Source organism: Crocodylus porosus, unplaced genomic scaffold (genome assembly GCF_001723895.1).
Source record: "Crocodylus porosus isolate Cpor-Errol unplaced genomic scaffold, CroPor_comp1, whole genome shotgun sequence".
Taxonomy (NCBI): Eukaryota; Metazoa; Chordata; order Crocodylia; family Crocodylidae; genus Crocodylus; species Crocodylus porosus.
Window position 1 is genome coordinate 7,236,147 of NW_017728915.1, and position 10,722 is coordinate 7,246,868.

Below are 10,722 nucleotides of genomic sequence, written 5' to 3' on the forward strand. Positions count from 1 at the left end.
TCAATGATGTCCACAACCCTCCTGAAATGGGGCGCACAGAACTGGACACAGTACTCCAGCTGTGGCCTGACCAGTGACACATAGAGGGGGAGGATCACCTCCCTAGCTCTACTTGAGATGCATCTGTGAATGCACGACAAGGTCCGGTTAGCCCTGCCAACTGTGACCTCACATTGTCGGCCCAATTTCATCCTGGAGTCAATAAAGACAGCTTTGAGCTGAAATAGGATGCTATTAAACCACTGTTTCCCCTCTGAAGGACTCACAAGGTCCCATACCCCATATGAATTACAAGAGAACTGCAGTAGAATTTGCATTCAAAGAGTTGATTATGTTGAATACCAGAACTGTAATGATATGCTGAAACATGCACATCTGGCTTGGCTTTGCTCTGTGCTAAAGAGCCGGCCTTTCAGCACAAAATGTTAGGGGTTCTATCAACTCCAGGTATGACTATCTGGAGCTCAGGGCAAGCACTCACCTGACCTCTTCACCTGCAAAATCAAACACTTTGGTGATTGTCACTTTTTCAATATCTTTCTGCTCCTCTGGCTCTCCTACTTCTTTTAGGGACTTGTTCAAATTCTTCTCTACAGTCTGAGAAACAAAGAAATCAAAGATGGTTAATCAGGACGAGAGACCAATTACTTATCTCAAGTGGCTAATGGACAGTTACATACATCAAGTACATCTGAAATGTATGGCTCAGATCCTGGCTTGTCATGATCCAAAACAAGTCACACTCAACAACAAAACACCGTGCCTCAACTATTAGATTCAAACTCTCCATATTAGCTTCCAACCCCTCTTTGCAAAACAAAGATCAGAACGTTAGACCTGTCTGCTCATATGAAACAAGTGGAATTCAAGTGCTTTTATTGAAAGACTGAGTGTAAAAACTAGCACTAACACTGCACTCAGGTTCAGAATTTAAGCAAGCAGGAGTCTGGAAATTCCAAGTCTTTTACCCCCAAATTAGGCTCAGCTGCCCTATAAATCTGACTGTACAGATTAAGCAGGACTATAACGTTACTAGTTTTTAACCAGTAAAATAAGATGGTTAGCCTAATTTTTTTTAATACAACCATTAAGAAGTTAAATACTCATCAGGAAAGTCCCAGTCTTATGTTAATCCTAGTTTTAACATTTGATTTCCTTAGTTTTCATACTATTGCTTTTCTTTTAAGAAAAAACAAAATCTCCAATTTGCTAGTGAATAGGCACATGAAGTCAGTTTTTGGTCAAGCTGCTGTTCTTCTAAGTTGTTGTTGCTCTTGATGGATTGTGGTAAGCATGAATGAAGACTGCAAAATTAATTATGCATATATGTTTCAAAGCAGAAACTTAAACTTGCTTGCAATTTATTCTACATGTTCCACACACTTTCAAACAAACATATCTACAAAATCCAAAGCTAATGCTTTCCAAAGACACTACAACTCATTAAAGATAAACTCCATGTAAAGTCTGAACTGTTGAAGTCAGGTTTTTTTTTGTTTTTTTTTTAAATAGTAACATGCCTGTATTTCTTTAACCGCTTAAAAAAATTCTAGATATAAATAGATTTATTCCATAGTAAAAATGAATGGACCAATAGAAGTCACTCTACTCTGGGGAAAGCTACTCCTCAAAGCAAGTAACTACACAAGAAAAGGTATTGGTGGTACATTTGCTCTCCTAATCTATTTTAATTTTAACCCAGGTATTTATTTAATTCAGTGATACTCAACCATGGTTCCATGACACCTTAGGGTGCTATATGATCTTATAAAGCAGTGGAGGCCAACCTTGTTGACAACCATGCCACAAATAAGCCCCATACCCTCCTCAAGTGCCACTACAATCCCCTTTCCCTACCTGATCTGCTGCTCTGCTTCCTGCTCAGTGCAGAAAGCAGAGCAGCAAATTGGGTAGGGAGCACAATCTGCCAGCGTGCTTGCTGCCTGTCCCCTCCCCAAATTGCTGTGCGCACCACAGAGGCTGCCCATGCCACTTGCAGCACCTGTATCCCAGGTTGACCACTCCTGCTTTAAAGGGTGCCATGGGGTGCTGCTCAATACTAGCACTGTTAGATGTGCAAACATCTACACAATTCACAAAAATAAACCCAGAGCTTTCAAACTGTGAAATCCATAGTGTCAAAAACATTATGACCTGCAGTGCTCTGAGTTCTTTGAACACACAACTCGCTTGCTCTATTATTTTTCCCTGGTCAAAATAAATAAATGAAAGCTAAGAGCTGGCATTTTCTGAGGGGTTCCTCATGTTTAAAAATGCTGAGAACCACTAATTTAAGCCAAACCAGCTCCCTCCCATCTAGTGGCCAGATGTTATAATAGCATGCACTTTGTGCAGGCAGCTTGAGAAAAGCTGGCCTTCTGTTTGCTTCTTACCACTTAGAAAGTTTATTATGGAGTAAAACCTGAAGTATAATAGTCCACAGTAATTGCACCACATTCACATCTGACTGACCAAGTACAAAAGACACAAGACCAATGACCTAAATATATTCCATCACGTATGCAGATAAAGTTGGTTGGGTCTAAGACTACCAAACAGATCTGCAGCTACAAAGTAGAATACATTAAAAAGACAATACAGTGAAGACAGTCAGCAGAGAAAGGAGAGAAATTAAATTCCATCATTATGTGACAGTCTAAACATAGGGTCTCTTTAGGACACCTGGAAGTAAAGCACGAGGTGAGCAAGTTACAAAAGGACAAACAAACAATATTCCTTTTTATAAAATGTTTGTGACAAAGTGGAACAAATACTGTAAAAGAGAGACTTAGGTAAGTTACATCTGCCACCAACAAGTGGAGAGAAAGTCATCGTCCATAGCATTTACCCAGAAGCAGACTAGCCACTGTAGCTTGCAATTCCACCATACCCCTCCTTTCCAAATTGGAAAAGATCTTCCCATCCTGCCACCATAATTGGCCAGGACCTTGCCACCCTTTGCCAGTACAAGATGATAAAAGCATCAGTTATGCCAAAGCCAGCGAGGAGAGGAGGCATGATGTCACCAGAGCTCAAGAAACAGGTCTTGTACCTTCTATACCCTTTAGGGGTAAGTGTCTAATTGCATAACTTAGAAATGTCAAATAGAGCTGCTTCTTATATAGTACAAATGCCAAATAAAAAAGGGGCTAATAAGGCATCACAAGACATTGCTTCTAGTTCCTGCTGAACAGGTTAGAAAAACACAATGATAGACCATGGTCACCTTTACACACAAGTGTCACGACTTTCCAGATAGAAGGGTCTGGCTTTACATTGGGGCTGGCACCAGGGCTCTTTCCCATATCTGGTCTATGAAGGGTAGAAGGAATCCATTGTTTACTGTTTGAGTCACCACTCAATAGTAGCTGAACTAGTCATTCTTGTATCTGTATTTTTACTCTCTGGATTCTTTGCCACACTCCATCAATAAAGAGCTGCCCAGACCAGGTGTCTTCATTACCTTGCAAGTCTGTGGACTGGTCACCTGAGAAGCAGCCAGGGTTTTAGGTTTCTGTCCCACATCACTGAGGAAACTGGCCCAAAGAGCATCCTCTTTCTTCTTCTCTTCCTCTTCTGATCTGTCTCCTTCCACCTGCCTTAGACTATCCACCTCTTCCTTCTCACCTTGTTGAGCCTTTGCCTCCTCAGAGTCCCCTGGCTCTAACAAGAGGCCTCCTTTCTTCCTTTTCCTGGGAACAGATGCCAACAGAAATGCTGAGATGCAGTAAAGCCCCAGCCATTAAATCACGAATGTGGGTGAAGTTATAAAATATTTTATATTTATCAACTGTAAGATTTGAACTGGAAGGCTTCAACTAACCTTAAAACTGAACCATTTGGCTGGAATCAACTACGCCACTAGAAAGTGTAGGGGTAATATTCTGACAATCTATTTAAATGACCACTGCAAGAGGTAGTGCAGATGGACAATTTTGGTGAAGTAGCTGGTAAAATTCTACAGCAAGGGTGTCAAACATCCAGAATGCACGTGGCTTGCACAGCCAGGTTTCCTGGGCTGTGGGGCTTGTACAAGGGCCAAGGTGAGCGCGGGCAGGGCTCACTGACAAAAATCAGGGACAGAGCCCCACTGGGATGCACACTGGCAACAGTTGCAGTAACTCCCATCACTGCAACCACATCCAGCCCACAAGGTGACCCATAGTCTAGATCTGGCCCATGGGGTAGGATGAGTTTGACACCTTTAAATCAAGAGACTGAAGCTGCAAGGATAGATTAGTTTAACTACAAATTATTTAAATTGCCAAGTGTAACGATAGTTCAAAGAGGCAAGCAGTAAAGTGATTAAAACTAATTTCATGACCTTGTTTTGACCTTGTCTTTTTTACATGTCTTTAAAAGATAAATTTTCATTAGTTGCTAACCATTCAAAATGCTAATTTGCAACTACATATATGGCCATCATACTAACCTGGGTGTTTCTCTCTGCTAAACAGGATACATATTATATAAATACATGCATCTCAGCAAATATGTAGCTTGAAGGTTTTTTCCTCTCAGATTCTTAATTTTTGCATTTATGTTCCAAATGCATCAATAACATGTTTCCTATTTAAAAGTTTGGGTTTTTTTACTTATAAGTTGCATCATGCTGCATTTGGCTAGAAACAGGAATGCAATTAAAAAAAAAGAGACATTAAAAACACCATTTTAAAAAATTATTTTATTAGTTAAATGAAGCTACCTCAAAACAAGCTAGATACAGATGGAAAAAGAGTTTATCTGCATAATGATTTGAGCTTAAAACTAACTGATTTATTAAACAAAGGAAGTATGCTCTCCATTTAGCTAAGTAAACTAATTGTTTTTGGCCACTGCGTCCGTCAGGATGTTAACATTAATAGACTCCTCCTCACACCAGGTTCTCACTCCTACGTTGGAAGAGAAAGGGAAAAAAAAAAAAAAATAAAGCGCTTCCCTGACTTTTCAGCTTTAATCACTGACCTCAACTAGCTGAATAAACTGAAGTGAAGAAAAGGTTCTCTGCACTTGCACAAAAGGGTGCGCTGTCAAAAGCTGGTTAGGCACTTCACTAGACTATGGGTCCAGCTGATTAGACAGTGACCGACAGCCACCTGTTCAGTTAGTTGGATTTACTTGAAAAACCTTGGCAGCATACATACACTTTGATTTTCTCTCATTTAATGTAACGATCCCAACAGATTATTATTTTTTTAGCATTAAACACAGGTGGCCCTACCTTTAATTTTAACATACCAAGATTATTTTTTTTAAAAGAAAACCTATTTTAAAACTTTTGTTTTCTTGTGCCCCACTTGAAAGTCAGCAACTTATTGGTTTTTATACCTGGCTACAACACCAATACTCAGCAGGCCCCTGGGAAGGCTAGTTGGACACAGTCTCAAAGCTCTGTTAGCAGAATGAAACTAGTTTTCTCTTTCACGCTATTCTTGTAAGTTTTTCACTTTTCATAATACCATTATAATACAGAAATAAAAGTTAACTTCTGTTGTTTTTGTATAACTGGGCCAAGAAGGCAGGCTTATTGCAGCTGGACACACTGGTTTCTCAGACAAGCCACCTATATTCCCTGTAGGATACCCCAAACAAAGGAGGGCTGATTCAGCATTTACCTGCATGCAATACTTTTGGAACCTTTTTTCCTTTTCCTTTTGTTCAACTTTTCTTCATCTTCATCTTCCTTTACCAATTCACTCACATCATCTTCACTGTATTCGTCACCTGAAACCAAACACCATAGGTCACTATGATGGCACCCAGGAAACAAGGGGGAAAAAGTTAAATTCTACACTTTCCAAGGAAAAAAAAATGGTTTCAAAAGATTCAGGAGAACCACTAGCACCTGGAACATCCAACTCTTCCACTGGAACATTTCCTCAAACCTACCCGCAGAAAGCCTGCTGTTAAAATAAGCTGTTGGTATTGTATTCAAAAGCTACAAGCAAGTTTTATTAGCAGTCGAACATCAAATGGAAGAACTGGTTTCCATCATCCCACCTGGCTGAGATGAACATCAACTACATCTTGGAAACCGTGGGTTTTCCCTTGCAACCTGTCAGAATTCCAGCCTGCAAGGGGCTGCTTGCCCCTCACCCCCCACCACACCCTTCCCCACACACTGCGGGACCTGAGGCAGGGGTCAGGAGGGAGGAGCACTGGTTCAGGACTGGCCATTGATGTTTACAAATGGGTCCTGGTATAAAAAAGGTTGAGAACCAGTGGCTAAGAAGGTGCTGCCATAATAGACACCAATTTGCTGATGCACAGGGACTCTGGCACACCTTGCAGTTTCCCCACATGCCTTCATTTTCTGCAGAATCCAAGCTTGCAATTTTCAGAAGAGCACAGCTTCTAGCCTCTTAAGGTTTCCACAGATCTTTCCAGACATGAACCAAATGTAACAAATGCCTGAGACTTCTGAGCCTCAGCTGAGGCCATCTCTCTGCACTTTGTCAAAAGCAGTGGGAAGTGCAAGACTTAAGGCTGACAGTCCAAGTTCACAATATTAAAGCCATTCAAGTTACTGTAAACAAGCTGCTGCTGTAGAACAGAACTGAAGAGACTATTACCAGTTTTCACTACTGTGGGCATGGGCAACAATGACAACTGACTAGAAACAAGGCAATTTCATTCTTCCACTACTTTCCAAAGCCAAGAACAGCAACAACAGCAAACTAGGGATGCACTGATAAAGATTTTGTTGGCTGATACCGATAGCCGATTATTAACCAACCATATCGACTAATGCTGATCCGATAACTAATTTCCTGACATACACAAAAAAAGGTTTATTTGTGTGTGCTCCAGCAGTCTCCCGTGTCATTTATCAGCGTCCTGGTGCTTAAACTAAAGCTCATAAAATGTGCATTAGTTCAAGTGCTGCCACAACCATTTAAGCGCAGGGATACTTTTAAGTGGAACAGAGCTGAGCAGGCCAAGGGCAGATGTAGGCTGCCAGCTGTTGCCTTGGGGCTCTCTGCTCTGCTGCTTTTGCCCCTAGAGCCCCATGCTGGCCATGCTCCCCCTTCCCACCCAGCAGCGGGAGGTACAACTCACCACCACCCCCACTGCTGCCAGATGGGCAGGGAGCACGCAGCTGGCACGGGGCTCCTGAGGGTAAGGTAGTAGACCAGAAAGCCCCAAGCCTGCAGTGAGCATCCCATATCTACCCTGTGCACAAGTCTGGAGGGGCACATCCCCCCAACATGCCTCTCCTGGGGGGGGGGGTGCAGTACTGGGGAGCCAGCCCCTCCCCACTCCCCCTGGACAAGCTGCCCGTGGCTCCGTCCCACTCCCCGCCCTGGTCCCACGAGCCATACACCACCCTGGCTAGGCAGAGCCCCCAGCCCCTGCTCCTCTCCCACCCTCACCATGGGGGCCTCAATCTGCCACCCCCATGCCCCCAACACAGCCCCTTTCCCTCCATAGATTTACCTGTAGGGAGCTGCTCTCCACACAGCCTAGTTGTACTCCTGGCCATGCGCATACGTGCAGCTGCACACATGTATGCAAGCGCCCCCTGCATCTTGCTCCCAGCAGCCCCAAGCAGGACCTATTGAAGGCTAGAAAGCTGCCCACCTACCAGGGGAAAATTGCCACTTCCCAAAGGAACCCAGGCATCCGGGGGCCCTGGCTCCACAGGGGACAGGGAACCCAGGCATCCAAGGCCCTGGCTAGAAGGCATAATTATCAGTAAGCATTATTGGCTACAATGGCCAAAAAAAGTCAATAGCTGATAATGTCATTTCCCCTTTTATCTGTGCAGATCCAATAGGCAATCAATATACCAGTGCATCTCCACAGCAAAAAGCGCTAGAGTCAGTTTCTCTAGAGAAGAAATCATATGAGGGAGGCTGGCAGGCAGAGAATCTCAGTCATAGTCTCACCATAACCAGAAAGATGGAAGAACAGAGTAGCTCACATATACCAACAGCAGCTGGGTAAAAGGAACTATAGTCACGAGCCATATCTGAGGTCCACCTAGTTTAATATACTATCCCCAACAGTGGCCAATACCAGATACTTCAATGCAGCAGGCCTATTTGATGTGTAGGATTAACGTAAACTTGACTGCCATCGAACAATCGTTATCCCCCCATTATTGGGGGGAGGGGTATTAGATATTCGCTAATTGATTTCAGGGGACAGCTAAAGGGAAAACAGGGATGGGAGTAGTCATAAGCTCAAAATGAGTCCACCAAGGAGGGACAGAGCAGAAAATACTGGACCAGAGCTGGGATCCAAGATGTCACAAAAGGATTACCGAGACACATCTAGCCCTGGCTACTAGCTCATGCTGCACATCCACGTAAGTGCTAGTGATACTACAGGGGATGACCCGCAGCAGCTCAAAAGTGACTACAAGGCTCTGGGTGCAAGGGTGAAGTGAACAGGAGCTCAGGTGGTGTTCTCAATGATCCTTCCAGTCAAGAGGAAGGGCCTGGGCAGGAACAGACATCCTACAGATCAATGCATGGCTGCGCAGATGGTGTTGTCAGCAGAACTTTGGCTTCTTTAACCACAGGAAATTGTTCCGAGAAGAAATGTTGCTAGGAAGAAATGGGTTTCACCTGACAAAGAGAGGGAAAAGCATGTTTGCAGACAGGCTCGCTAATGTAGTGAAGAGGGTTTAAACTAGGTTCACTGGGGGATGAGGACACAAGCCCTGAGGTAAGTGGATGACCTGGAAGAAGAACAAGCAAGGGGCAATGGGGAGGTCTTCTCAATCTTCCTGAGAAGATATAGCAATGAGCTAATTACCTGAGGTGTCTGTACACAAATGCACAGAGCCTGGGAAACAAGCAGGAAGAACTGAAAGTCTTCATACAGTCACAGAACTATGATGTGATTCAAATAACAGACATGGTGGGATAGCTCGCATGACTGATATACTATCATAGATGAGTATAAACTGTTTAGGGAGGACAGTCAGGGGAGAAGAGTTGTGCCTTATGAAAGAGCAGTATTATTGCTCAGAGCTCCAGTATGAAACTGGAAATAGGCCTGTAGAAAGTCTCTGGGTTAGGGTTAGAGGGGAAAGCAAAAAGGGTGATGTTGTGGGGTGGGGGTCTGCTATAGACCACCAGGCCAGGGGAATGAGGTAGATAAAACTTTCTTCAGACACCTCCTGGAACTTTCCTGATCACAGGACCTGGTTTTCATGGGGGACTTCAATCACATACAGCAGTGCACAGGCAATCCAGGAAGATTTTGGAAAGTGCTGGGGACAAAACTTCCTAGTGCAAGTGTTGAAGAGACCAACTAGGGGCTGCACTCTTCTTGACCTGTTGCTCACAAACAGAGAAGAATTGGTGGGAGAAATAGTAGCGGATGCCAACTTGGGCAGCAATGACCATGAGATGATAGAGTTCAGGTTCCTGAAGAAAGGAAGGATGAAAAGCAGCACAGTAAGGACCCTAGATTTCAGGAAAGGAGGTTTTGACTCTATCAGAGAACACATGAGCAGGATCCCCTAGGAAACCGGTCTGAGGGAGAGAGGAGTCCCAGAGAGCTGGCTGCACGTGAAAGAAAACTTACTGAGAGTGCAGGAACGAACCATCCTGGCGTGCAAAAAGACTAGCAAGTACGGCAGAAGACCAGCTTGGCTTAGCATGGAGCTCTTCAATGAACTAACACAGAAAGGAAGCTTACAAGAAGTGGAAACACAAACAAATGAGGGAGAACTATAAATGTATTGCTCAGGCATACAGGGCTAAAGTGAAGAAGGGCAGAGCACAGCTGGAGTTGCAAATAACAAGAGATTTTAAAGGTAACTAGAAGGGTTTCTACAAGTATGTTCAGCACCAAGAGGAAGGTCAGGGAAACCATGGGTCCCTTACTGAATGGGGGAGGCAACCTAGTGAAAAGAGGATGCGGAAGAGGCTGAAGTGCTCAATGCCTTATTACTTCAGTCTTCAAGGCAAGTTCAGCTGCCAGATTACTGTACCTGGTTGCAGTTTGAGGAGGAGGTGAGCAGCCAACATTGGTAAAAGAATAGCTTAGGGACTATTCAGAAAAGCTGAATGAGTACAAGTCCACGGGGCTGGATGTGATGTACCTGAGAGCACTAAGGAAGTTAACCACTATACTTGCAGAGCTTCTGGCCATCATCTTTGAAAACCTGTAGCAACTGGGAGAGGTCCCAGACAACTGGAAAAGGGCAAATATAGCACCCATCTTTAAGAAAGGGAAGAAGGAGGATCCAGGGAACTACAGACTAGTCAGCCTCAACTCAGTACCTGGAAAAACCATGGAGCAGGTCCTCAATGAATCCATTTTTATGCACTTGGAGAAGAAGGTGATTAGGAACAGTCAGCAGGGATTCACCACAGGCAAGTCATGCCTGACCAACCTGATTGCCTTCTATGATGAGATGACTGGCCCTGTGGATGCAAGGAGACCAGTGGATGTCTACCTTGACTTTAGCAAGGCTCTTGATATGGTCTCCCACAACATTCTCCCAGACAAGCTAAGGAAGTATGGGCTGAACGAATGGACTTTCAAGTAGACAGAAAACAGGATGTATTGCTAGACTCAAAGGGTATTCATCATTGGCTCACTGTCTAGTTGGCAGTTGGTATCAAGTAAAGAGTGCCCAGCAGTCAGTCCTGGGGCCAGTTTTGTTCAATCCTATGCACTGTGGCAGGCCAGCAGGGAGCACTCCTGCACTGAGCCACCCACTTTACTGCACCAGCCAAAAAAAAAGTCAAGCTTTGGATG

At 43.9% G+C, this 10,722-nt stretch overlaps 1 protein-coding gene across 1 annotated transcript in view; it reads right to left on the bottom strand.

The window, feature by feature from the left end:
- Window positions 1–10,722, bottom strand: part of CFDP1 (craniofacial development protein 1) — a 136,368-nt gene that overhangs the window by 123,160 nt on the left and 2,486 nt on the right. Inside the window, exons 2-4 of the mRNA XM_019535625.1 lie at window positions 5,616–5,724; window positions 3,464–3,692; window positions 482–597 (exon numbers count right to left, since the gene is read on the bottom strand). Coding sequence (XP_019391170.1) covers window positions 482–597; window positions 3,464–3,692; window positions 5,616–5,724 — 454 coding nt within the window. The remainder of the gene's footprint in view (window positions 1–481; window positions 598–3,463; window positions 3,693–5,615; window positions 5,725–10,722) is intronic.